At 44.1% G+C, this 27706-nt stretch overlaps 1 protein-coding gene and 1 long non-coding RNA gene across 6 annotated transcripts; one reads left to right on the top strand and one right to left on the bottom strand.

Moving 5' to 3' along the window:
- Positions 1–570: 570 nt before the first annotated feature.
- npy8ar (neuropeptide Y receptor Y8a) lies at positions 571–23607 on the bottom strand. 5 transcript variants are annotated; one of them, XM_005458319.4, is made up of 7 exons: positions 23386–23607; positions 10948–11008; positions 10414–10738; positions 8525–9047; positions 6849–7090; positions 4128–4274; positions 571–3910 (listed from the first exon to the last, which is right to left on the bottom strand). In XM_005458319.4, exons 4-7 carry the CDS (start codon positions 8831–8833, stop codon positions 3460–3462), a joined length of 1149 nt encoding a protein of 382 aa, XP_005458376.1. In that variant the 5' UTR covers positions 8834–9047; positions 10414–10738; positions 10948–11008; positions 23386–23607; the 3' UTR covers positions 571–3459. The 5 variants fall into 5 exon arrangements, with proteins under 5 accessions (XP_005458376.1, XP_013132032.1, XP_005458377.1 ...); XM_013276578.3 differs by having other exon boundaries at positions 10414–10751; XM_005458320.4 differs by lacking the exon at positions 10948–11008.
- Positions 23598–27419, top strand: LOC112847498 (uncharacterized). The gene is made up of 3 exons (XR_003221067.1): positions 23598–23726; positions 26002–26311; positions 26472–27419. It is a non-coding gene; the product is annotated as an uncharacterized LOC112847498 (long non-coding RNA).
- Positions 27420–27706: the final 287 nt, after the last annotated feature.

The following is a 27706-nucleotide window of genomic DNA, read 5'->3' on the forward strand; positions in this document are numbered from 1 at the left end:
CGTTACCCCATCCAGTTCTGCCAGCCATCCACTCTCATTCCCTCTGGACCAATCATCTCTCAGCTGGAGAAACTCATATCCCACATGCAGCCAGCATTAAAGCCCCTGTCTCCTGGTGTCCTGATGGAGGTTCATATCAACCTTCACACACAGATGTTCTGGGTGCAGATCTTGTTGTTACGGTTAGGTTAGTGTTGCTATCGAGCAGCTCGCTTCCTCTTCCAAAATCCAGTCTGTGAAAATCTGAAAACTTCCATCTGGATTGTTATGTTGAGGAAAACCGCAGTTTTGAGAAATTCAGCATTTGCTTGAACTAATCCTGGAACAGGAAGAAGGTATATGAGCTGGGATCAAACCTTTCCTGTTTTTAAATTGGGCAGTCTGCCCTTCAAGACTCTTCTCATGCTCTTCTTGTAGTAATAATGGGATTTCCATGAAGCCCTTTAAGAAAAAGAACCACACTGAAAGCCATCCAGAGGTGCAGAAGAAAAAGGTCTTGAAGGGAGATTGGCAAAAAGTTTTCTGTTTTCTATGGGCAGGATCCCAAAAGAGTTTCTCGCCTGAGAAGGAAAGAACAACAAAGAGACGTTTCAACTTTAAACTTAGTGTTTTTAATGAAAACATTCTGGACTACATTACCCAACAGCCCCACACAGACTACACCTTTCTCACTTTAATGGCATGAAGACGCTGACAGAGGGAACTCATCCCCAGTTCTACAAGAAAGAAGAGTTTGGTCCCACGTTTGGTCATTTTAACCAAAAACTAAATCATGAGTTTGAAACTGAAATGACTCCACAGAGAGAACAAACATGCGCAGCCAGATAGGTTTTATTTTTGAAAAAGGAGATTAGAAACTTGGTCTTTTAACATTTGTTATCATTCAGATGTGTGGAAAATTTATAGCTTATAAAATTGCTCAAATGTTGATCAAATTGAAAACCTGTACCGGAGAGAATCCCAAAACCAGGGCATTATTTTCCATCTGCAAAAGACAGGAGGAGATTTTAGAGATTAAGAAATCAAATTTATGCTTTAACAAAAAGGAAGAAAGACAGGGTTGGATAACTGTAAGTGTAATAGTCACTGTAATTATAACAGTACGTCTGACATGAACAGTAGAATAGTGTAAGAGTGTGTGAAGCTGCTACAAACTGAGTGTGAAACATTCCTACAGTTTCTTTTCATTCAGCACAAAATAAGGCTAAACGGCATCTTTCAAAACTTTATTTGAGATGCAGTCACTGAAATTAGGAGAAAATCGGCTCAAGTATGTAAACGCTAACATTAGCACAGAGTCACTCACTCAGTGGATTTTATTAACAACTTCTGCAATAGTTAACCATATGACCATATAAACCTGCAACCACATTGTTTTCCACTGCATATAAGTCACTAATCTTCTCCTGTGAGCTGGAAAGCTGCAGCGTGAGTATTGTTATGAACAGTAATCGCAATAAAGAAAAGTGTACGCTGACAAGTGTTGAGATGTGGTCGGGTCTGTTGCGCATCGTTTACACTAACCTAACCTAACCCAACTCAACCAAACTCATTTCAATCCAACCCAACTCATCAATTCAACCTAACCCAACCCTACCCCACCTCACCGAACTCATCAACCCAACTCAACTGAACCTAACCTAACTTAACTCAACTAAACCCCAAACCGATAATACAAGGCATGTCTATACTACGAGATTAAATTGATTTCTGTGTTGAAAGGGTCCTCTTATGCTAATTATGAGTTCTGTATTATTAATCTTGAGCCAGTGTAGCTCAAACGAACCACTATTAATTAAACATTAGGCCTCGACGCTGCCCTTCACTTCATCCCCTGTAATGTAAACCAACTTTCATTTAATTTCTGCCCCCCTTTAGCAGAAGTGGGTGAAATGAGATGACCATTGAAGGACATCATCTCTGTGGCATCAAATACAGTTCCAAGAATAGAAAAAAAAAGATTAAACTGAACATTTAGAGCTGTGCACAGCCTGAGGTTTGGACTCTCAGTGATTATCTCTACATACTCTGAGCACAATATTTGAAATTTTGGTGATGTTTAAAATGAAAAAGATAATAAGAAAGAACAGGACAGATCTAATTTAATTGCTTTAAAACTGCCTGCAACAATGCTATGCTTGGCTGCTACACTGTGACAGAGCTCTGGTTTTATTTCTATGCTGTTCAAGATGCTGACACTTTACCTACTAGTTTTAAGTTTGATTCTTTAAGACAATACCAACTTTTACAGCTTTTACTCAGCTACTTAAATCTGACTCAAATGTTAATCCGATTGCTAGGCGATTTTATACAACTGTCAGTAACAGTCGTCATTTCATTTCATCAAATCAACACCTGTGTGCAACACTAAACAATTTGCTTGTGTCTGAAAGTAAACTGAAGAACTGCAAAAGAATTTCGGCAGTAAATGTTGGCAGAGACAGCCAGAGATCTCACATTGGCTTCGGTAATAGAACCAATTTTTAAACTTGATTTTGTTAGCTTCCTTCAGTTTTTAGTACATTTTTCAGCAGCAGTAACAGTTTGTGTTAGCATACAGAAAGTTACAGCTGAAAACTCCTGCTGAGCTCTTTGCACAAAGAATCTTCAAAGCAGTGTAACCTGGTTCCACCAACATCCCCTGCTTCATTGCAGAGTGGGAGGGGCCACTGGTTCTGTCTGTAGAAGAATGTCAAGAACATATGGCACTGCAGCTGCTGATGCTCTGTTAGGTGAGCTGATTTCAGTTCTCTCAACACCAAAGTCTTTGGTTGGACGATCTTTTGGTCAGCTAGTCGGTCTGTTGGTTGGACGGTCTTTTGAACAGCTGGCCGGTCTATTGGTCAGTCCATCTGTTGGTTGGACCATCTGTGGGTCAGCTTTTCGGTCTGTTCTTCGGTCTGTTGGGTGGACGGTCTGTGGGTCAGCTGCTCCGTCCATCGGTTGCTCTGTTGGTTATATGGACAGACCGTCCAACCAACAGAGTGACCGACAGAACCCACCACTGTGTCTATGACACTAGAATGTCGTTAGAATGTTGCCATTTTGGAATGCTGTAGAATGGCTGGTTGCAGCATTCAAACAACGTTCGAAAAAAGCTAAAACTAATAGCCCTAGTTATAGTAACTAAGGGGCGTGTCTTACTGAAAAGTCTCTGCTACCAGCTCTCCTGCCTCCTCTCTCTTCTGTCACTCGGCAGAGTTACTTTAAACAAGGATTCCTGCTCGTGTTCGGGACTCAAAGCAGCATCGTTCAGCCTCTTCATTCATTCCTGTCACCAAACATTTGGTGACAGGTCAAATCAGCTGTTTATCTCTGGCAGTGAAGTGATGGAACCCAAGCCAAGTTGAAGCAGTATTTGACTTACGCAGTCATCCCAGACAGCTGTTAGCACACTGCCTCCAGCTGTGAACCGCTGATGAACCACCTGTCAGAAGACAGTGCTCATAGTCCTTGATTTTAGGTGGCAGCTGGTAATGTCTTGGCGAGTATTGCCGAACCGATCTCAGGTCTAGGTGAGGGGACGCACATCGAGCCCATCCTGTTGAGTGACGTTGCTTTGGTCATGCCCTCGCTGCCCACGGTGGATAGAGGGAAGCTCTCGTAGCTTTCTGTAGCCCGGTTGCCGCACTGGCAGCGCTGCAGCGTCAACTTCAGCTCCCTCTGGAAGTTGCTGTTGAGGAAGCCATAAACGATGGGGTTAATGCAGGTAGAGGCCATCGCTGTCAGGTGGCAGGCAGAGAACACTGTGTCGTGCTGACAGTCTGGGAGGGCCTGGTGGTGCCAATCAAACAGAGTGTTGAAGACATTCAGTGGCAGCCAGCACAGAGCAAAGGCTATGACGATGGCCAGCAGCATTACGTTTATCCTCTGGGCTCCTCGAGTCCTCCTGCTGCGCTCCAGCATGTCCCTGCACAACACAGCATGACATCCATCATCAGACAATCCACCAGGAAATGTCATAGCAAACCTCAGGCAGCATTAACTCACAGCGTAACCACACACAGTGTCCACACAGAGCTCTAATCTGACACGATAACACAAACATGCTGTCACACAGTGGACGGTTAAAGACGATGTGGATGAACCAAGTTATCACAGAGTGAGTGAACGCAAAGCTGTTTGACCTGCGACGTCTCAGGCGTAGAAAGATCCGGAGGTAGCAGAGGAGCACCAGCAGAAGGGGCAGGCAGTACTGGAAGATAAGCAGCGAGGTCGTGTAGGCGAGGCGATGCTTGTCTGACGGCCACAGCTCCATACAGATCAAATGATCCCTTAAACAAGACAGACATGGATAATGAAAACGGAAACACTTATTTAACTTTTAGAAGCACTCATTTAGGAAGTTGAAGATCTCATGTAACTCATGCACTAAGCAATATCCCAAAACATCTGTGCCTCAAAGTAATATCCCACTGAGCACAACTTTACTGAGGCTGGTGTCCAACCTCTGGTGACAGTTCTGAACATTATTTCACTCCTGACCCGTTAGATGGCATTTTCACCTGCTTGGCATTCCCAAGTGGAAGCTTGAAAACAGAAGAACTGTAAATGATCCTCATCTTACCTGTAAGTACTTTTCCAACAAACTGGTGGGTGTTAATCAGAACAGAGCTGTAGAAATGCTGAACTTATAAAAAACCTGTGGATTAAGTGGAGGAGATCCAGCGCTAATCTCAGAGGTATAAATATGTAACAGAATTTTCACTTAGAGATCTGAAACTAACAGGTGAAACTGCCCAGAGGTTCATGAGAGGAAGGCCCTGAAAAAGAGGCTTTCTTCTTTTTGTTGACTGAACCTCATATGAACCGCTTGCTTCTCTGGAAGATACATGTTTGGGAATGTACTGAGGATGTACAGGGGTTTACTGGTACTACATTAGTAGCTTTTTTGAATTTTTACCTGCTTGCACACCAGAATCAATAAAACCAGTTCCCTGCATATCTAAATTATACTCCACACTCTCACCTTAGAGCGAAGCTGTCTTTGTCTCAGTCTTGTTATCAGAGTCTGAATTCGGCAGGTCCACTCACCTTCTTGCATTAATGTTTTCAGGTTTTAGACGTGTTGATAAGCAGATACAGTGCTGTTCCCTGACTGTCTGAGCCAACAGAAATGCATCTTCCGTTTTCTTGTTAAATGAAGTAAATACAAACTCTTCAGCATCCAGATATGAACCCTGAAGTCTCAGACAGCGTCAGGCTCTGTGGATGAAACACTATCTGCGTCTCTATCACCAGGCACCAGAGCAGCATTTAAAGAAACTCCAACAAATGCTGGCATTCTTCTTCCACACAATCAGAACTGTAAATAAACACCTCCTTCAGCGACTCTGATGGCCCTGAACCGGTTCTAAAGACCTCGGTTGGTACAGGAACCTCAGAGGATAAAAGGTGTTTCTTAAAGTGTTCATTAAGTATTTCTGACAGGCTAATGTCCAGATGGTTGGATTGAGACACGTTCAGGTTCATTTCTTGTGCTGCAGCAGACTTTATTCCCCTGATGAGTTCTGCTGCTGAACTTCTTAGGGCTACGCTGCTTTTAGCTAAATGCAAAACAAGTGTTAAAAACTAGAAGATGATCTGTTTGACGTCAACTTATTTTTACTGACATGATGTCCATTTGGGTACAACACATATTCATATATCCCTCTCTAAATACCTCTCTTTGCAGCAGTCACCTCCCTCTGACTGACCACATCAGTACCTGTGAACCATAAACACCCCGTCCAGCTATAGGAGACCTCTCCTCGATATTTCAAAAGTCTTTTGCTCAGAAACTCTAATTCTTCACATTTTTTTCCATGCAATCTCACTGTTGTCACATATTTGAAGTAGACGATCCCAAATCCTTTACACATCAGCTCATCCAGTATCGAGACACCTTTTCCTTCTCTTCTGAGTCTTTGTCTTCTTTTCCACTCTGCCACTCTTACACTCTTAATTGCCCCATGGTGCTAAACAAAAGTTATCTGAAACGTTAAAAGTTTTTCACACACAATGAGGCGAGAGCACTTTATTAATCAGACCATCTGAGTGGTTCTGGGTTTTTTATGTGGGTCCCCTTTAATATGTGAGCGGTTTATTTTCTACATGGTTTTAGAACTAAAACTAGGAGTTGGAAGGAAATGTTTTAGGTTTGGTCTTTCATTATTTGGTCATTTTTCCGCACAATAAGCCTGAGGAACTACATGTTTGTTGAGGTCCACATGACACTGTCCCTGCCTTAAAAAAAACCACAACAACCCCCAGAAACAGATAAAGATGAGGGCCTTGGTCACACAGATCTACAGACTTGTGAGCATCTCCATGGCAACCTCTGGTTGTGGGTGAAGAACCACAACCACAACCAAATGGACATCATGTCAGTAAAAAAAAATCGCCAACTGCTTGGCGAGCTGGCTGAGATGGGTCACATAGCTGTGAGTCTTCGGCAGATTTGTCTGAAAATGCTCCGAGCTGCAGTGAAACGTGCGTGAAGGTCAAAGGTCCTCATTTTCTTTTCAGTTTCACTGCGGCTCGGCATTTTCCATCTGCAGTGCAACAGTTTCCACCTGTGTACATCCAACCACACAACTGCAACAGCAAGCACCCTCCTGAAACCACTCACCAACCAGTCACAGAGTTCACATTGTCCTAGCAACCAGTGGTTGCTATGGCGTCACTGATGTGTGTTTTGGGCTGTGTGACTGAGGCTTAAACAAATACCGAACATTTATAAAAACGAACTCTGGGCTTTGAGAAAACCAGTTATGTGTCCTCATAGCTCAGTTCAGGTCACTCTCCAGTTTAAAATGAAACAGCATCTCTGGACTGAAGCTAAGACACACCTGTATACCAGATCTCACCTGAAGGGGTTGGCGGGGAGGCTGATGTTCTGGAATGGGTCATTGGTGAGGATGTTGAAGGAGAGGAAAGGCAGTGAAATGAAGCAGGCAACCAGCCATGTCAGCCCCACAGCCAGATAGGAGTGTCCGGCGGCGGGGGACCAGCCGGTGGGATGGAGGATCAGCTGATGACGCTCCAAAGCGATCAACACCAGGGAGAAGACCGACACTGTCACGGACATACACTGAACAAAGGGCGTCACCTGGACGGGCACGAAACACAGCAGAGGTCAAACTGAAGGTGTGGTTATCGAGCTGGCGGTACATTCTGAGAGCGCGGCCCCATGGTCATCACCAGCTCCACCTTCACGCTGTGACATCACACTTTTATCCATTCATCCAAATGTATTCAGTTTCCTCTGTTACATCAGCTGACAGCTTTATGATGACCTCACAGTGAGCAAATGAAGTCAAGTTTTTTTTTTCTCTTTTAAAATGTGAATGAACACACCTACAGGTGAGCAGGGCAGGCGATACCTGGTCTGCAGGTAAAGTGCTGCTCAGCCTGCTGGGCGCATGAAAGGCTGCCATGTATGGCTCTCACTTCAGTGTCAGCGTTGTTCTTCATCTCTGCTCCATCAGATCTGGTGCTGCTGAACTTTTAGATCTGTAACGTCAGCGGCTCTGAGTCGCTGCTGTTTGCTGTCTAATTTCAGATTTTTATTAAATGAGGCGACACAGACTTGTAATTAAAACCGATCTGTTATCTGTGAAGCCAGAGGCTGCTCAGGCTTTCAGGTGGTCGGTCACTCAGACTGAGAAGCATCACGTTCTTGTGTGGAGCAGACCACCACTAATCCCTCTGCTTCCACAGACATGCTTCCAGAGGAAGAACAAACACAGGCTTGTATCATCCTCTGGTCTCACCTGCGTACCTGACTCACCTGCATCACTAAGCAGAGGCAAGCTAGTGGTCTTCATTTACCAACACAACATGGGAGGATAAAAGGAGTATGCAATCCATGTTCAGGGTGGGCAGAGTCAGCACCCCCCGGCTCCTTTTGACTTTTACATCTGTCTGACAATGCTGGATGACTCTTATTTTGAAAGTCAATGGAAAGTGCTGGCCAGTGAGCCTGGACCGTTCCTGTCTCAGGTGCCTCAGTGGTAGCTTATCAGGCCAGTGGCCCAGAGTGAGGTTCTGCCAATGTGAAGGTTATGATTTTTTATTTAACCAGGAAAAAACACACTTGAGATTTAAAATCACTTTTACAAGCATGTCCAGTGTTCTGAACACTCCTAATTCACTGTTCAGTGCAGTGCAGTCATAAGCTAGCAGCACTTACAGTAGTTAAAATAAAAGAAACAACCATAACTTAAAAACTCCATGTCAACAAAGAATGATTATCTTAGTAAAAGTAAGCATCTAGTGCCAGAAATGAAGCTGATAATATTCAGGCATTCAAGTCCTTTAAAGCTGCCTGAAGTGGAGCAGCTCCTTCAGATGCTCCTGCAGCTGACTCCAGGAGGAAGGAGCTGCAGACTCGGTGTGAAGCTGTGCTCAGGCTGACAACACAGCCCTGCAGACAGCTTCTCACTGGCGTCTCTTTATTGTCTTTGAAGGAAAAAGTGATGATTGAACACTGGTGAGTGCTGTTGTCCCATGAAGCAGCGGTGAGCGTGCGCAGCGCACTGACCTTGCACAGGGCCTCCCCCAGCACCCAGCGATCCATCAGCGTGTAGATGACGGTGACGGGCAGGCACACGATGCACATAAGGATGTCGGAGCACGACAGGTTGGCGATCAGGATGTTGGTGACGTTGCGCAACTCCTGTTGCCGGGCGATGATGAACACCAGACCTGCGTTGCCTAGCAACCCGATGGCAATGACAGCGCTGTACGCCACGATGAGGAATGTTGCCCCGCCTACCGAGGGCGGGCACTGAGAGGTGTCTGCCCAATTGGAGGCCTCCCAGACGTGGAGGAGGCCGCTGTCGTTGGACATGGCAGGGAGGGAGAGGAGAAGGAAGTAGGGAGCGGGCAACCCAGCGGCGGCGACTTAACTCCCACAATAAAGAGGATCAGAACACAATGAGGGGCGAGGAGGAGGAGGAGGAAGAGAACGGCACCCAGCTACGTGCTGTGAGGAGTTGAATGATGGAGTCAAATATGGCGTCCTGTGTTTCTTTCCCCGGGGATCAGCTCTGCAGCAGCGCTTTCTGCAAAGAACACAAAACAGCAGCGAGTAATAAGATGGAGGTGAGGAGCTCTCAGCGGACAGGCAGAGGAGGAGAAAGGTGAAGAGGAGGAGTGAATGAATACATCAGCACATGCTGCTATCTCATGCTGAGCTGCACTCCATCATCCAGAAACACTCGTTAGCGTACACTGCCAGTGTGGGTGTAATGGTACATTATGCAGCCCAGCCCACTGGGACACACTCGGCAGAAAAACCACTCTCTAACTATCTGACTGTCGGTGTTTGCTAAACGTCGCAGCGTGAGGGCTGCACTTCAAACAGGAAGCCTAAAAACACTCCTCACAGCCCGACAGTCGCTCCGTATGCACAACTAGCAGAAACAAACCAAATCCCAGCTCAGCTCTCCAACAGTCAGACCTTCCAAATCATCAGACTGTAGTTTGCTCTCCCCATAACTCATGCAACCATTTAATTTAATTCAGTTTTATTTGTATTGCATCAAATCACAAGAAGAACCCTCCGGCAGAACGAGTCTCAGGGACGGGCAGCCATGTGCACTGACCGGCCAATAACAGCATAACTAAGGAAAGGATTCAGGGTCACCTGATCCAGCCCTAACTAAATGCTTTAGCAAAAAAGAAACTTAGCCTAATTTTAAAAATAGAGATAGTGTCTGTCTCCTGAATCCAAACTAGAAGCTGGTTCCACAGTAGAGGGGCAGGAAAGCTGAAGGCTCTGCCTCCCATTCTACTTTTAAATACTCTAGGAACAAAACTAACAGACTGAGAGTGAAGTGCTCTAATGGGGTGATACAGTACTATAAGGTCTTTAAGATAAGATGGGGCCTGATTATTTAAGACCTTGTATGTGAGGAGCAGGATTTTTAATTCAATTCCGGATTTAACAGGGAGCCAATGAAGGGAAGCCAAAACAGGAGAAATATGCTCTATCTTTCTAATCCCTGTCAGTACTCTTGCTACTGGATTAACTGAGGGATTTTCAGGGAGTTGTTTGGACATCCTGATATTAACGAATTACAATAGTCCAGCCTAGAAGTGATAAATGCATGAACTAGTTTTTCAGTGTCAATCTGAGACAGGATATTTCTAATTTTAGAGATACTGATCAGATGACAGAAAAACATTGATGAACCGCTCTGTTCTGCAGCTCCACAAAGCCCTCCTCATTCTGGAGCCGCTCAAGTGCACCCCCCTGTGGAGCAGGGAGTCTAGAAAGGTGTCTGATGCTAACAATGATAAGATGAGATCGGCTGCTAGTGTGTTATGCTCTGATATTTAAAGAATATCTCAGTTTGAACTGTCATGTATGATATATGTAATATTCTTACACATGTGCACACAAACTATACACACACCCACACTCACCATCGTTTTAACGTCCTGTGTTCTCACTTATCTGCGACGTGCTGACTTAACGGTTTAATTAAGATACAGCTTTTAGAGCATCAGCTGCTGCAGGCGGCGCGCGTCCTCTGATCACATGCACATGGACACCATCAGCTGTCTGCCTCACCCACTCTTTCATTTCGCTCTCCACTGACAGCCTTCATCAGCCCGGAGGGACGGAGCTGCCACCAAATGAGACACACTCGCAGGTGTTTGTGCACAGCCACACACTGACTCACTCGCAGCATCCACCCGCTCGTCATAGCAGCCATCACACAGCTCCATATCTGCTGCTCCCTCGCTCCTGCACAAGAACACTCAGAGATCCACACTGTTTTTAAAATATGCACACGTAAAGCTCCAACACAGGACAGCAGCTTGACAGATGTTGACAACAACACCAGTAACATCTGGAAACAATGCTTTTCCTCTGCTGTGCAGAAAACATGACAAAACATGACATGTTTATTACATCATCGCCTGAGAACAAATTTTCTGTCGGTCATTATTCACCTGTCTCCAGGCAGGTGTTCCTTCATTCTGTCTAATGGCCAGCAGAAGGCGACTCGTCCAGCTGCAAAATGTAGTTGGTCATATAGAAAAGCCCAAAAGAGCCCCAAGAGCTGAAAACATCCAACAAGTGGGACCCAGATCAATCAGTTCCTCTGACATCTGCAGGATGTCAGTTCAGCAGAGACAGTGCCCACAGGTCTCTGCAGATTTAATCTTTCATGCAGGAGATGATCAGAAAACCTGACAGGGTTGCTGTTAATGTTCCAACAATGAATTCTGCAATGTCTTGACTTGACTCCGCCCACTGTCTGCTCAGCTGGTATGCTACTACATTCACTGTGTCCAAAACCAGCTACAGCTGTGGTTTGCCAGAAATAGAGAAAATCTTCATTTTATATCATTTTTTTGACTTTTACTGAAGAAAATTGTGTTGTTTCATCTCCGTGTGATGCATCTGGGTGAACATTACAGCCATGTGCTGAGCCAATTATGCTAAGATTAGCTAGTGAATGAGCTATGAAATGAGTCTCATTTCATTTTGATGGTACAAATATAATATGATTTACATTACTGATATTTTCATTTTTTGAAAAATAAATCCTCAGTGGTGAAATTTAGCTCAGTTGTCTCAAATATTATATTTTAGTTCAAATTCAAGGTATACATTTCTATTTCATATCATTTATAACTTGTGACTGTCTAACAGACAAATATTAATATACAGTGACCACTGGCTGAAATCTTTAGTTATATTTAAGGGCAATATCCCAAAAGTAAACTAAAAAGATTTGATCCTTGTACTTTTCACATAAAATGGGAGTCAAACTGATGCAGTAAATATTCTTTTATTGACGAGAAAACTGGGCAATATAATGTATTTAAGATGTTGAAGATATCAGAGCATTAAACAGGCTGATGTTTGGGTAAAAGGGTCTAACACGAGAGACATGATACAGAAACATAACATCGTTGTACAATATTGTATTTTACATACACACTTTATGAATGTACAGCTTTTCACAGCTCTTTGAACCTTTTACTTGCATACTTTTCCCACTGAAACCAGCACAATCCCGCTGGGATGAAAACAATATTTTAACTAAATATATGCTGGATAAATCAAAGCATTATCAAAGTTGTCTATGGTTCCCTTATTTTCCCTTCTTTCCCCGTCAGATCCTGTCCTGCAGGATAAACATCAGTCAGTGGTTCCCTGTATGCAGCTGTTATAGTTTGTGTTGGAGATACTTCTGCAAATACACGAAGCAAATATCTGGAAACTGTTTTAAATGTTTTCACCCGTCTCTCATGTACAGAGAACAGCTGTCTGTTCTCCCCCTGTTCTCCTCTCCATCTCTCAACTGCTGCTGGCTCCTTTTTCTCCTCCTCTTCCTCACACACTGATGAATCTGTGCTGGTGTTTCATCAGGGGTGAAGAGCCTCTGTCCCGTCTCCTCTCACCTTCTGTCTCTCCTTACTCTGGACGTTTGCAGAAGATAATCAGCCATGGCAGTTAATAACAAAAGCAGCAGTTTATCAAATATCTGTTAAGTTTTCTAATAGAGTCACATGGACATATTGTATGTATTTAAATCACACAATCATTCAAAGAGGGGGAAAAAAGAGAAAGGAGAAACAGGACATACAATCCTGCAGAAATGTTGGGCTTTATAACAGAAGTGACAGGCTCAAATTGTATGATATAAGCATGACAAACAGCACAGACACAGGAGGAGGACTTCTCCATTTGCTGCCTGTCTTATTATTAGTAGTTTATACAGGATGAGAGCTCATATAACCATAAACTTCAGCACAGCATGGTTGAGTCTGTTTCTACACCACAGCTCACGGGTCAGACGTTTGGTGAACCATCTGCTTGGTTTATCCTAAAACAATTTAGCCGAAGGTTAGCTAAATTGAACTTTTTAAGACTTTTCATTATGCTAAATTTGTTCTGCTGGACATTTTTAATGAGATAAAAAACCAGTACTTACTTTTAAAAGTTTATTTCTGGACCGCTTCACTTCATTCATCCGCCATTTTTCTCAAAAATTTTTCTTCAACCCTGATTCACAATGAATCCTGGGATATGGTGGACCACGAAAGATACACCCGACCCATGCTTCAAATCTGGGGAAAAGGAGGACGCATTTCTGGGCCACATTTGGAGCAGCCTTCGAATTTGGACAGCCTTTGTCACCTGCTGTGACGTAATCGGACTACAAATGTGACCTCCGAAGGATGCGGCCCTGAATTTGGATACAGCCTAAGGCTTCAGGTCACAGAGTCCAGAATCCAGTGACATTGTGGTGGCTGCATCCATGTTTCCCACACAGTCTGTCATGGATGTGAAAAAATGGGCACCTCTCCCTGAGCCTGGTTCTGTCGGACGTTTCTTCCTGTTAAAAGGGAGGTTTTTTTAGATGTGGGTGGGGAGAATCATGTGACTGTTGGAGTTTCTCTGTATTATTGTAGCATCTTTACCTCACAGTATTAATATTGTGATTTATATAAATATATATAAATGTAAATGAACTGAGTATAAATGAAGCTGAATTGAAGTGAATCGCAGAACAGCCTGCTGAACTCTGTTTTCACCGTAAGAGTGAAAGAGTCCATGTGCAAAAGCAGAGCTTAATGGCTCCAACTCTAAAAGGAAAAAGGGATTCAAAATAAAAGACTGCATCTCTCAGCTCTGGTTCAAATTTCCTTCAGCAACTGAAATCTGATTTTTCAGGCTTTATGATAAATTTCTGCCCATAAATGAAAGCGTGTTGGTTTGAGTGCCAACTTAAAACAACTCCTCCAACTCACTCGTCAGATGGCTGAACAATGTCTGAACTTCCTCCCTCCCACATCTTCCCATCTGTGACTGACAGCTCACTTTCTGCTGCCGACAGGCTGACGTTCACCCACTGCTTTGAACTCCTCTGTGAAACACTGTTAATGGGAACAGTGTGAGAGGCGGCTCTGTCGTATCCCACAGCACAGATTCAGAGCAGATTCTGCAGTAAAATTTTGACCTGATCGTCGTCTCCATCACACATGCCTTCATGTGACTATGAAGAGCTGGTCTATGGAGAAAAAAGAAGCCTGGTGGCTCTGGTTCTTCACTCCACACACAGGATCAAACATATTGGGTAACTCAGTCCAGAAAAAGGCACACGTGGGTTCATCTGGCTGCCGTTGGTACTTCAGCTACTTCAGCTGGACTCCTGCACGCATGAATCTGAAGGGGCTCAAGTTTAGGACAGCCCGAGATGCTCATAGTGTGCACTGATTAAAGCGTGATGGAAGATCAGGGTGACATCATCGTGGTGAATTTAAGAAGGAGAACCCAGAATTCCACTCGAGCCATGCATGTGCTGTTTCTGAGCACATGCCTGAACCTTCGGTGAAGTTATGAAGTCTGGTGCATGACCAGAATCTGTGAGGACGTGGACGTGCTGCTGCTCTGCCCGCGACTGCCCATTCACCCCCGATGACCTCGCTGATCTTTGATATTTCATTTCTTCTTCCTTTTCTCTTTCCTTAGAACACATTACCTAAGCCGACCTCACCGAGCGGCGGCTGTGTAGAGAATCAGAGCTCTCAGACTCTTTGAGTTTACTAAATGTGCACAGTGTAATCTGTGGGCTGCAGAGGAAAGCTGTGCAGCAGGGTTGTTCCATCAGAAACTAATCACAGTCAGCTGATCTTGGTTTAATCAATGATGCATTATGTCCCCTTCACACTGTGAACATGTTCAGCCTTACAGACCTATGCAAGGTACACTTGCATAGGTCCACATTTTGGGCTTTTTGCAGCATGTTTGAGCTCCATCAGTCCAGCAGATCTCCACATGAAACTCTGGGCTAAAAAACACATTAAAGCTTTGTGAGAAACTGACCCAGATCAGTTTTACTCCCACTGCAGGAGTCACAGTCTAAAACTTGCTCTGTTTGTTATTGGAATGATGATCTCTATAAAAACATCTGAAATGTGTTCATCACTTCCAAATGTTTCACAAAGTACAGAAGTGGTGAAAGTCAAAAGCACTGGAAAAAATATCCACGTTTTTTAGGGTTGACATTCTGTAAAATATTCAGAATGTGCATGACAGGTTTGGGTGACTGAGATTATTTATCTTCATGTTCTATGCCACTGGTTAGTACAGCTTACAGCCACGCCATGACCATAGTTCCACCAGAAGGTGCTGAGACACCAGCTAATCAGTAACATCCAGTGAGAATCCTAGAATTTCTTTGGGACGGTGTGTTAGTACAGTAACCTAACATCAGCCATATTATTAGTCACATGATGTCTAACAGCACAATCACGGTCCAAAGGTCCAGTTCAGGTAAGGCTAGCAGACAGCTTGCAGCTACAGCACCTCTGTCACGATCCACCTGTCAGTCAGAGAGGCCACACCCCTCATAATCCAAACAGGTGAGTTACAAAAATATCTTCCTTGTACGGATACAATGAAGGTTTAAATTATCTTCAGAGACCAAACATGTTTGTTTTAACATTAAGTCTATGAGGACGGTCTCACTGCTGCCTCTGCTGGACGTCAGAGCAGGTTCTGGTTTGGTTTGTTGCTCTCATCATGGGAAAAAATACCGGAACAGTTGCAGAAGCTGCAGCTCACTGTGTGAGAGGGAATGTCATGCAGGAAGGAGGTCACCTGCAGCACAGCGTGGAGCCCGTCATGTTTGTGGTCTGTGCAGCAGAGGTGGAGCACACACACATTAACCCAACAACTTGAATGTGTGTGAGCTTCGAATGTCTCAGCACTGAGACGTTCGTGTTGGCTGGGAGCTCTCGGCGCTCTGCGGCTGCTTTCTGCTGGAAGACCGTGTTCTGGCTGCAAGGATATAAATAACTTGTGTTTCTCTGAGTGTGGAAGTGGAACAGCCACGCAGCAGAGCCATGAAATCTGAGCTGGATTAAACTATGAAGGTTTCCTTTGTGTGGAGGCGGGCGAGGACGGCCATCACAGAGGTCACGTCCTGATGTTTGATATCAGTTCGATGTGGCAGATGATTCCAGAGGGCTGACGCTTCCGTCTTAGCGCCGGCTTCGTGCCATCGAGTTTGCATGTATGCAGACGGTGGTGCCTGCGGCCCAGCGAGCTGTCTGTCTCCGCTACGTCGCAGAGCTCAGATTGTTGGCGTGACCGGCCGGTCAGCGGGGGTGAAATGATCCTTCAGGTTTAATGTCTGTTAGGATTGAAAGTGTCTTCAAAGCTAAGAGAAAAAAATTTCTCATAATGAATATGAAGCTGGGAGGGGTGGGATGAATTCAAGGACACACAAAGAGGAGGAAATATCTGCTCAGTGAGGGCTAAAAGTATTGGAACAGTAAACCGATTACATGGAGAGCTGCAGACTTTCTTATTTGAAGAGTTTCAGTCAGGTTTCAGAGCTCATCACAGCACAGAAACAGCTTTAGTGAAGCTTACAAATGATCTTCTTATGGCCTCTGACAGTGGACTCATCTCTGTGCTTGTCCTGCTAGACCTCAGCGTTCGATACTGTCGACTATAATATTCTATTAGAACGATTAGAGCACGCTGTAGGTGCTAGGACAATTCTATTTACATTATACATGCTTCCCTTAGGCCAGGGGTCAGCAACCTTTAACACCCAAAGACCCGTTTGGACTCAGTTTCCATGGAAAACACTGGGAGCCGCAAATAGTTTTTGACATCTAAAATAAAGATTACACTGTTATTGTTTTTTTACCTTTATGCTTTGTATAAACAACTAAATTGTGTTGGTTATGAAATCCATCAAGTGCTACAGAGAAAATAAAATTTTATTTATGGAATGAACACATTTTGAACTCTTAAAAAATATAACATAAAGGAAAGACCCAGGTGAAGGTGTCTTTTAAATGAATTAAAAACCTGAACTTCATCTGTGAGGAGTGAGCGCTGTTTGTTGTTACCATAGTTCATGGAGGAGAATAGCTGCTCACATACGTATGTGGAACCGAAGCTCCATACTTGGCCTGCCTAGGGTTGAAAGTCTTGATGAACGCATGGCATTTTGGCGGGTATGGTTTATGCGAGTGTGACGCTTATTTTGAGCCATGAAAAATAATAACATAATTTTATTTTTATATTTCAAGATCACAATAATCTTCCAATTTAGAATTACAAGTTAAAAAAAGAACTAACACAAATAAAATACACTTCAGTTAAATACTTATATTTTTTTTTCCAAACCACGTGGAGCCGCAGTATAAGGACTAAAGAGCCGCATGCGGTTCCGGAGCTGCAGGTTGCCGACCCCTGCCTTAGGCAGTATCATTAGAAGGCATAGCATACATTTCACTGCTATGCAGATGACACCCAAGTTTATCTATCCATGAAGCCAGGTAACACACACCAATTAGTTAAACTGCAGGAATGTCTTAAAGACATAAAGACCTGGATGGCCGCTAACTTTCTGCTTCTAAATTTAGATAAAACTGAGGTTATTGTACTCGGCCCTGACAATCTTAGAAATATGGTATGTAATCAGATTCTTACTCTGGATGGCATTACCTTGGCCTCCAGTAACACTGTGAGAAACCCTGGAGTCATTTTTGATTTTGATGCACATGTTAAACAAATATGTAGGACTGCTTTCTTCTATCTGCACAATATCTCTAAAATTAGAAATATCCTGTCTCAGAGTGAAAAACTAGTTTTATGCAAGCTATGCATTTATTACTTCTACTGTAATTCACTGATATCAGGATGTCCTTAAAACTCTCTGAAAAGCCATCAGTTAATACAAAAAACTGAAGCAAGAGTACTGACAGGGACTAGAAATAGATTTCTTTTTTCTTTGTCTTTCTATTTCTCCTATATTGGCTTCCCTTCATTGGTTCCCTGTTAAATCCAGGATTGAATTCAAAATCCTGCTCCTCACATACAAGGTCACGAATAATCAGGCCCCTTCTTATCTTAATGACCATATCACCCTATTAGAACACTTCGCTCTCGCACTGCAGGCTTACTTGTTGTTCCTAGAGTATTTAAAAGTAGAATGGGAGGCAGAGCCTTCAGTTTTCAGGCCCCTCTTCTGTGGAACCAGCTTCCAGTTTGGATTCGGGAGACAGACACCATCTCTACTTTTAAGATTAGGCTTAAAAGGCAGGTGACCCTGAATCCTTCCTTTAGTTATGCTGCAGTAGGTTTAGGTTGCTGGAGGATTCCCATAATGCATTCAGTATTTCTTCTTCAGTCACCTTTCTCACTCACTATGTGTTAATAGACCTCTCTGCATTGAATCATTAGTTGTCATTAATCTCTGTCTCTCTTCCACAGCATGTCTTTTATCCTGTTTTCCTTCTCTCATCCCAACCAGTTGCAGCAGATGGCCGCCCCTCCCTGAGCCTGGTTCTGGTGGAGGTTTCTTCTTTTTGAAGGGGAGCTTTTCCTTCCCACTGTCGCCAAAGTGCTTGCTCATAGGGCGTCATATGATTGTTGGGTTTTTCTCTGTATGTATTATTGTAGGGTCTACCTTACAATATAAAGCGCCTTGAGGCAACTGTTGCTATGATTTGGCGGTCTATAAATAAAACTGAATTGAGAGCTCTGCAGCTCCAAATGGACGGCTGGATGGACAGACAAGTGGAGGTTCCACATACAGGTGATGAGAAGGTGAACACGTCCTGCAGCCGGTGGGCCGTGCTCACACGGCTGAGAATCAGAACGGCACTCTGTTGGTAATCCGCCCCAACAGAAGATTTCTAGTCAAGCCCATCTCCATCAGAGCCAGCGCCCATCAGTCCAGCCACTCTAATGCTTTCATAACAGAACAATTCAGGAACAGGGATGCTAAAAGACACAAAGACAGCCCACTGCCTTCTCATTCACTGCTGTAATTACGTTTTGGGTTGGGCTGAGGGGTGGTGAGGGTGACCGTTACACCCCTAAAGGCAGCAGAAAGGTGCTAATCTGCTCACTTCCACCAGCAGCTGGGAGATAAATACAATTAGCATGATGATGAAAATGATTCTAGAGATGCTCTCATCCCAAATGAACCATCCTACTCTCAATAGCTCAGCGTGCACACAGTGAGAGTGATCACTGAACAGAATTCTGTTCAGTGAAGCTGGTTTTAGGGATTTACTTACCTGGATGATGCATCAAGACATGTGAAGATTCATCTTAATCACTTAGAAATTAAAAATAAATAATCAAATCAAACCCTGTTGGATAGTAGACACACCTCTTTCATGATGAAATCCACGCAGGTGTTTAGACTTTGAAAACCGTCTTTATTTTCTTCAGCTTCTCATTTTGGGATGACAGCGTGATTAACGAGCCCGATGGCATCCTGGGTACCAGGGGATGAGGGGCGGTATGATTAATGGTGTTTCCATCAATGTTCCACTGACTCACAGCATGTGGCTCAGCTCTCACAGACACCTCACGGTGAGGTGATCTACATCAGGTGTTATCCTGGACACATAAATGCTCAGAAACCAAAGACAGATCCTCCAGAGCCGGACAGAACACACCATTGGGGGTCTCATGGGGGCGGGGCAAAACCATTAGTGAGTGAATCAGGAGTGCAAGACATGTTTCACGTGTTTTTCACTGAAGATGTCTCTAAACACAATTCTGTGTTTTATCGAAGCGATGTTGACGCCACCACGTCATCGTTCACCGAGATTTCACTGATGTAAAGATGGCCGGCTGAGAAACGATCAGACTTTTACTAACAAGAAAACGAGAAGGTCCACCAGCTGTGACAGCAACCCAACAAACTGACCGGGACAGCGAAGTCATGGAAGCTCACCTGTCACCGGTCACATGGCAGGATAACAGGAAGTCTGCTTTTCTGAAAATGTGACGAGAAGACGTTTTCACTTCCTGGATTTCACTTCCTGGTTTTGGTGAGTTTGGTGTCTTTGGTGTTTTGAGGCTTCTCGTTAGAGTTGTTTTTTTCTGTGATATTTCCTCTGAATCATGTTTCACAGTTGTCTTTTGTTGCTTCAACCTTCTGTTTGTATAATTATCTTCTCTAGTGTCTCGTTCACATTATCCCCGTCAGTCTCCAGAGGACATGCATTTGTAGTTTGGACTTTCTCCTCTGGACTTTCAAACAAGCCATTGATAAGCCTCTAGTGTTCAAGTCCTCTCTACAACACATTTGAACCTGAACTCCAAAATAAAAGCAGAACAGACAAATCATCACAGCACATTCAGCTACTGAGACATTTCACTGAGAACCACAAATTTCCGCAGACCTCACAGAGCTGCAGGTTTGAGGAGCTCGGGGGGCTCAGATGTTCCTGAGCAGCCCTGAGTGACTCAGCAGTGAGCAGACTGTGGCTTCTAACAGATTTCATGCCTGTTTTCTTTGTGTCATCGGTGAGCGTCCATAGGCCGGCGTAAAACACCAGTCCAGCGGGCCGAGCTGACGCTGATGTCAGCTGACAGGAGGATGTAACGCTCAGAGCACTGGCTGACGCTCAGGCTGCCGTGACTCTATCGTTGTGTGCAGAACAGATTCTTTCAGTTTATTTCTGGAGAATTCACTTCTGTGATAAACTCACTGCATCACTGTGATGTCACATCCTACCCTGTAGGGAAACAGTGGCACAGCCAGGGTTGGCTGTAGAGTCTGAGGCTTGAAGTGCATTATTGGATGAGTCTTTATTTCATTGTTAAAAACATTTACACACCGTCTGTCTTTCTTTTTGCTTTTCGATCCAAATCAAATCATTTGGTCAGCTCCAAACTCCTCATAGGGACAGGAGCAGGAAGTCCGAGACAGGAACAGGAAGTTCTGGAGATCAAGTGCAAACGCTTACTGCTGAGCTTCATGAGCTCAGGTGAAACCGGGTGACACACCACGTCCTGGACGTTTGTTTCCGCTGTGTCAGTCTGATGCCATGTCAGTTTAGAATCTGTGGCAGCGACAGAGCAGCTGAAGTTCCCAACATGGTGAACGCTCGCCGAGAGGACGGATGCAGCTCACTGGGACAAACAGGTGACCCACAGCTGTAAGGATAAAACTGCATTACTGCAAAACACACACACACACACACACACACACACACACACACACACACACACACACACCTTACTGTTCAGGTTTCCAGGATCAGGACTCAAATACAGACATGGACCTTTCACTTAAACAGTCCAGAGAAGAGAAATCTGAAAACACAGAAGCTGAACTCAAAGAGCACACGCGGAGGATCCACAGGAGGACGGGACTATTCATACACACCAAGGGGCGATTGGGGGACGGGCGAACAGGAGACGAATGAGCCACTGCTGAACACTAAGTACAAGTTCAACCTAGACACAGCAGACAAAAACTACCACAGTAAAATGGGAAAAACCAAGAAAACTAAAGTACTCACACAGACTCTGAACAGATGATCAGAAACTGAAATCATAAAACCCACAGACCATCACTACTGAGTGCTCAGTAACATCCACATAAAACCCTAGAATTTAATTCTGACATGGAGCTCCACCTTCTTGAATGCTCTGTTGGTACAGTAAACTCACAGCAGTCATATTATTGGTCAGATGATGTCATTAAAATTACTCCAAAATGCTCCAACAACACAAACACAGTCCAGAGATCCCATTAGCAGACAGCTAGCAGCTACAGCCGCCTGTGTCACCATCCACCTGTCAGTGAAAGAGGCCATGCCCCTACTGCTGTAGACTTGAATACAGTGTACAATACTGTGGTAGAGTGTATTACAAGTCCTCATTCACAGCGAGGAGTTTAACGGCAGTCAGTCCGCTGTTCTCCACCCGTCCATCCACTCGGCAGCCTCCCTCTGTCTGAGCCTCGCAGCTTCATCAGTCCAGCAGATCTACACATGAAACTTTCAGGCCTGAAACACTCAGTTCAGCTCTGTTAGAAACTGAACCCAGATCAGTTAAATACTCAGTTTGAGGACTGAACTTGGTGTCTGAACAAATGTGTGATCATCTGTCCAAGTCTAAACGACCTGCAGCACTTTGTGAGTGATCAGAAACAGGTCAAAGTGCATTCTGGGTCAGCAGGTGGGACAGGTGTCAGCTCTGGTGGGAGCAGGTCAACAGTCATTTAGAGTCCAGGATCACCTTCCAGCTGTGATTATTCTGGACTGTTCAGCTACTGAAACTACAAACTTGGAAAAGTGCAGAAAGAACGTCAACGAGGCCGAGCCAGCCAGAGCTTCACGCTCCCCGTCCCCCGCTCCTCTCAGAGTCTGCTTCCCTCACAGGCAGGACTTTACCACTCGCTCCAGCAAGAAGACACAAACCTGACACCACCCTCCAGCTCCGCCCACCTGCAACACCTGAACCAAGGATGTTTCGACCCTCAGCTTCATGTAAATATGAAGTGAGGAGAGTGTGACTGTTTTTAAACTGAAATGTGGAAGAAAAGCAGAGTGAGGTAGGCGGTCATAGGCTCACAGGCGGTCACATGACTGTCGGGGTTTTCTCTCCCCTGGGGGGAGTGCTGTTGTGATTTGGCATTGTATAAATAAAACTGAATGAATTGAAGTGTGCAGAACAAATGTGTGGATCAGTCTGGTCGCTGTTTCATTTCCTCACACGGGTGTGGCGTTCTCTCAAAATCAAACCGGGACATTGAGCTGATGATTAAAATGATGCTGATTATGTTAACAAGATGAGGGAAGCACTCCACAGACATCAATGCCTTTAATGTGAAAGCACAAACACATTCTGCACACAAACACATAAAGTTGTCCTCATTAAGAGACAAAAAAGAGAAGGAAGCCTATCAAAGTGTGGCATATTTACCAGTATAATATATAAATAAATATTGTTTGAGCCATTTAATATCCTCTCCAACTGACTGTTATGACGAGGATGCTGATGCCAGAAAATATTAAATACATTTTTAAATCTTATAAAATACACACCAAAGAACAAAGGCAGACATGAAGTGCAGGCACTGAATGTATGAAATGGGACGGAAGTAATGTTGTTTTACCTTCCCTTTAACCTTCTATTTTAAAATTTTATTCATTATGAAACTTGTCTGTTTTGTACTGTAGTCACTGTTTGCTCACTATTTATTTATTTATTTGTTTGTTTGTCTGTTTCCTCCTTCAGTGTGTGAACTACAGAGCTGTGACTACATAAACTTTATTCTTCATTTGTGTCACATTTTACAATGCGGTTATTTTCATTGTGGTTTCTGGTGCCTGTAAAAGCATTTTAATCATTTTAATTAGTAATTTGTTGACGTCATGATTTTTCTTTTAAACTTTCGGTCTTCCATATTTTAACTTTTGAGATGAATTTCTGTCCGTGCACGTGAGCCATTATGTCTCACGCTTTGATTGGAAGGTGAACACACAGCGCATCTCTGGGTGCACGCGCGAAAAGCCAACACGTTCACATAACTCACATTTAAATGGACGCAGCTGCAGTCCTGTTCAGAGACACAACGGAGCGTCAAAGATCCTCACCTGAGCTGAGCTGAGCTTACACCTGGAGCGCGGTTCCCGTCAGTATTGCCTCTGTGTACGGCGCAGGGGCTGCTGCTTCCTGCGGCACACAGCAAGAACAGCTGCCGCCGTGTTTGGGAGAAGAGCGGAAAAAAGGAGCAGTTATCCTTCTGCGGACAGGCGGCTGTGAGCTCCGCACGGAGAGGCGGCCGCTCGGAGAGTGAGCAGGAGGAGCTCCAACCAGTGTGGAGTCAGAAGGAGGGAGGGAGCAGTGACAGCAGAGCAGGTTTACCCAGGGCCGTAAACACGTTTAAGGAGGCCCGAGTCTCAGCATCCAAACACCAGGACCAGATCCTGAACGAGTAAGCTGAACATTCACATCATCCGTGCAGTCATTTCATGGATTAATCCCACATTTTACCAGCCTGACAAATACACAAACTTTATTCTGAAAAACTGGAACACATGATCTTCGGTTAATGCGGTTATGGCGTTAACGTCATTTTAACAAGACAGCACTAGTTTATATGTAACATAGGCAACCCCAAAATGTTTCTTATGATTAAAACTGTGTAATTCAACTTATTTGTTTAGAGGGACAAGCTATTTTCAACTATAAAGCCAACCTAGACTTTAACCATTTAACAGGCCATTATTCTGGTTCATGGCTTTGGACTTTCACAACAAAACCTGTGTAAACAAAACAAAACAAATACTATTGTTATTGTTATTATTGTTATTACTATAATTAATAATATTTAAAATGTAATTAAACAGAAATGTTCATTAATTCAAAGAAAGGCTAGATTTGACATTAATAGATGTTACAGATGTTTGAAAGCAACCACAAGGCATTAAAATAAATACAGGGGTTAAGAATATACAGTTCATATGTTATAGAAGTTCATATGGATTGAAAACAAGTCCCCACCCCTAACGACTGCACCTTCTGAAAAAGTTACATCTGGGCTCACTTTTCTATTTCAAACAATCAACAGAAAATTTCACGGAGAGATTTTTCTATGAGGCTTTTAAAACTGTGGGGTTAATTTTTAAGTAACATAAGCTGAGAGGCAGCAGCATGCACCCCTGCTCCCTCCATGTGGCCGCCATCTCAGCCACCATTTGGGCCAGCTCCTGTTCTGGCTGGCCCAGTTGTGATTCCGCCATGCCACCTCCTGGGATTCAGGAGCACAGAAAACGTGCCCTCCACCCTCTGGAAACATTGGGACTACAGAGGTAGAAGCAGAATAAAACTCTATAATGAGTCAAAGTTTGACATTAAAAAGACATCCACAATGACCACATTTTAGCCCGTATGCAGATATCGTATGGACGTCAGCACTAGACTTTCAGTGGACGTTGAAAAAAGACATCACCTGGCGTTACAAAACAACTCCTTTAGTGGACCAAAATTGGACGTCCAAAAATGACATCAAAGACGTCACTCCGACGACACTTTGCACAGCAGGATAGATCACTCCTTTCCTTATTGAACTAAAATGAGCTGATTGTAGCAGGGAGAAAAATACCTGAAGGACCTCTGTAGCATGAGTGAGTAACAACATAACTGTAACTATAATGCGATTAATGAGTTTAGTACAGTAACACGTTACATTACAGCAATACTGAAAAAAGTGATTACAGCAAAGATTTACTGTATAGCAGTACAGTTGCAGCAACACACCTGCCAACTTAGTTGGCCATCATATGACCTGATCTGAGCCCTGTGGGCAGTCTGAGGGAATCAGCTGATTACCTGCAGGAACACAGGAAGTAACGACACCCAGCCCAGCTGGACCGGCTGAGGAAGATCCATCAAGAGGAGAGTGCAGCTCTGGGAAAACAAACCGTTTGAATTGGCTTGTATCTGACCTCCTGCAGGTTGCCACGGGAACATTGAGCTGTCAGGTAATTGGTCTGTTGAGGTTTTAAGGTTCACAGGCTCAACATTTCCTGTATGTATTTCATATTAAAGGTCCTGTCATTTATTGGCAAGGCTTTTATTGTGAAACATTTGCAGGAAGTGGTGGTCAGATTATCTTTTGCTGGGTCTGCAACTGTTTCACCTGCAGAAGAAGCTCAGATATGAAAATGAGGCCCAGGTCATAAATTATCATTGATTCTTGTTGCTGTGGTTACATCGCTGTGGAAACAACACAGTAATGCCTCAGCATTTAAAAGGAAGCCTGAGTGAAGATTATGAAGCTTATTATATTAACAATAATCTGCATCTTTTTTTTTTTACAGTCAATCTTTAAAACCCATCAGGCATCCATGGCTGTTTTAAGCACAGTGCATTCTGTGTAACTCCTGGTGGTCCTGGTCCCAACCTTTGGACCTCTGATATACCTGACATACCTGTTATACCTGTCTGTTAAACTATAAAGTATCTGTACTTTGTTACTTCGCACCTTTTAATGGCTGCTAATACTGCTGAAGCTGTAAAATGCAGATTCTGAACCACGTGGTAAATTCATGGTGGGTTCATCATATTTTACAGCATCTGTGATCAAATATGAATCAAAAAATCAAAGATTTTTCAAACAATGATTTCATTTCTGTAAATAAGTCAGATTAAAAAAAAGGAAATAATGAAGATGTGAAACAAACTAAATGTTTTATTTCTTTATTCAGATTACTTCGTGCACTGAGGCAGCTTTGGTGTTTTCCTCATGCTTTGCACTGATGGTGGAGTCAGGAGCATCTCCGAGCTCTGCAGTCTGTGAGTGCTCCCACTGAGAGCTGCAGATTAATGAAAGAGAAGAAGAATGGGACCTCCCACTGACGATCAGGAGGAATTTCTCTGTGAAAATATAAAGGATGTTTTTCTGCAGAGAGCACAGAGAGAAAACCAGGCTCCACCTCCCCCTCCACGAGGAGAAAGACTCTAAAGTGATGGAGAATTGCACAGAGAGCGTCAGAGAGCAGGAGAAATGCAGGACAGGTAAGGGTTAGGGTTAGACACTCACAGAAAGTCCAGCACGCTGACAGGTGCAGAGACTGAGCACCTGTATGAGGCTAAATATCCAGTCATTTTTGATACTACTCATCTCTCTGATATGATTTCGCATAATCCCCCCCACCACCCACCCCTGTGCCCCCAGGCTCGCTGTTTCCTGTCTTCGTTTCCCTCTCCTGCCCTCAATGGATTGCAGGTGTTAAACGAAGTGGCGGTGGATTTCCCACCTGAGTCCCGGCCTAGAGGCAACAGCTGTCCAGTACATTCATTAAATACAAAGAATAAGAAGCACAGTGGCTAATGCATGTGGGGATTTCCGGCGTCTGCAGGTACACCATCAGTGTTTTCATAAAAAGCCTGTTATGCTCGGCTCATGTAAACCCAAATCAGGTACCAGGGTGAGAAACTCAACTCACAGCGACAGGAGACAGGACTGCTGCCCGGCTTCGCTCTGACTGGCTCAGAGACCTTTACTGTCATATTGAGTTTGAAAGTCTCTGAAAAAAAACAAGCAGGGGTCAGAGTGTTCCTCCACTTCTCCAGGGCACTAATGAGTTGTTGTTTGATTTCTGACCTTCAGCATCAATCAGCATCCAAACCTTGAGCCAAAAACAAGGACACAGTCCAAACTGTGCACCATAATTACTTTCACACCGCTCAGCCTGCCCTTCTTCTTGTTCCTCCACCCTGAATCCTTCCTCTGCTGGGAGGAACGATTCATTTTTCTTCTGTCCACAGCATTTTGACTGGATATCATCCATCAGCTCCATCAAAGCTGCCCTTTTTTCTGTGGTGTTGCTCAGTAACCCAAACTGAAGTTCAATCAAACTCAGACTTCTGTGCTTGAGGTTCCTTAAACTTCTCTGTGGTCACATCCATCCTACTTCTCCTCCTCCTCCTCTGTTTTCCACCTGAAAGCTCTTCAGAGATGTGATTGGGGCCTGGAGCAGTGTTTCTGTGGTCCATTCTGTGATATTCTTCATGCCAGAACACACACGTTCTGGTGAATTTTTTAAAAGGACACCACTTCATTTTAAACGAGTGGTAGGAAAATCAAAATGAGTCATCAAAGACTCATCACAGCTATGACAAACACAGCAGTAAGTAACGTGAGGTGTGTGATAATTAAACTGGAGCCAAGCAGCCAGGGGTCTGCAGTGAGCTGGGATCTGTGTGGCTGTTGGAACGATGTCAGCTGGGCAGTGACTTCAGGACACTTATGCTGAGCTGAGGGAGGAACAAGGGTTAAAAGCATTCTGATGTGCACCAGAAAGCAAAGTGATTGCACCAGGTCGCTGGGCCGGCTCACAGCAGTTAAAGTCCCGCTGCCTGCAGCTCTCACAAATTTGTTAAAGCTGCTGATTGTGATGCACAGGAGGG

This window comes from Oreochromis niloticus, linkage group LG7 (genome assembly GCF_001858045.2).
Source record: "Oreochromis niloticus isolate F11D_XX linkage group LG7, O_niloticus_UMD_NMBU, whole genome shotgun sequence".
Lineage (NCBI taxonomy): Eukaryota > Metazoa > Chordata > Actinopteri > Cichliformes > Cichlidae > Oreochromis > Oreochromis niloticus.

Bases quoted from the DNA above. Each gene is read 5' to 3' on its own strand.
- npy8ar (XM_005458318.4), bottom strand. From the start codon at position 8,833: ATGTCCAACGACAGCGGCCTCCTCCACGTCTGGGAGGCCTCCAATTGG. The intron at 7,091-8,524 runs GTCAGTGCGCTG...GTGCCCGTCCAG, and splicing joins TGGGGGAGGCCCTGTGCAAG to GTGACGCCCTTTGTTCAGTG. The intron at 4,275-6,848 runs GTGAGATCTGGT...GTCTTGTTTAAG, and splicing joins CTCCCCGCCAACCCCTTCAG to GGATCATTTGATCTGTATGG.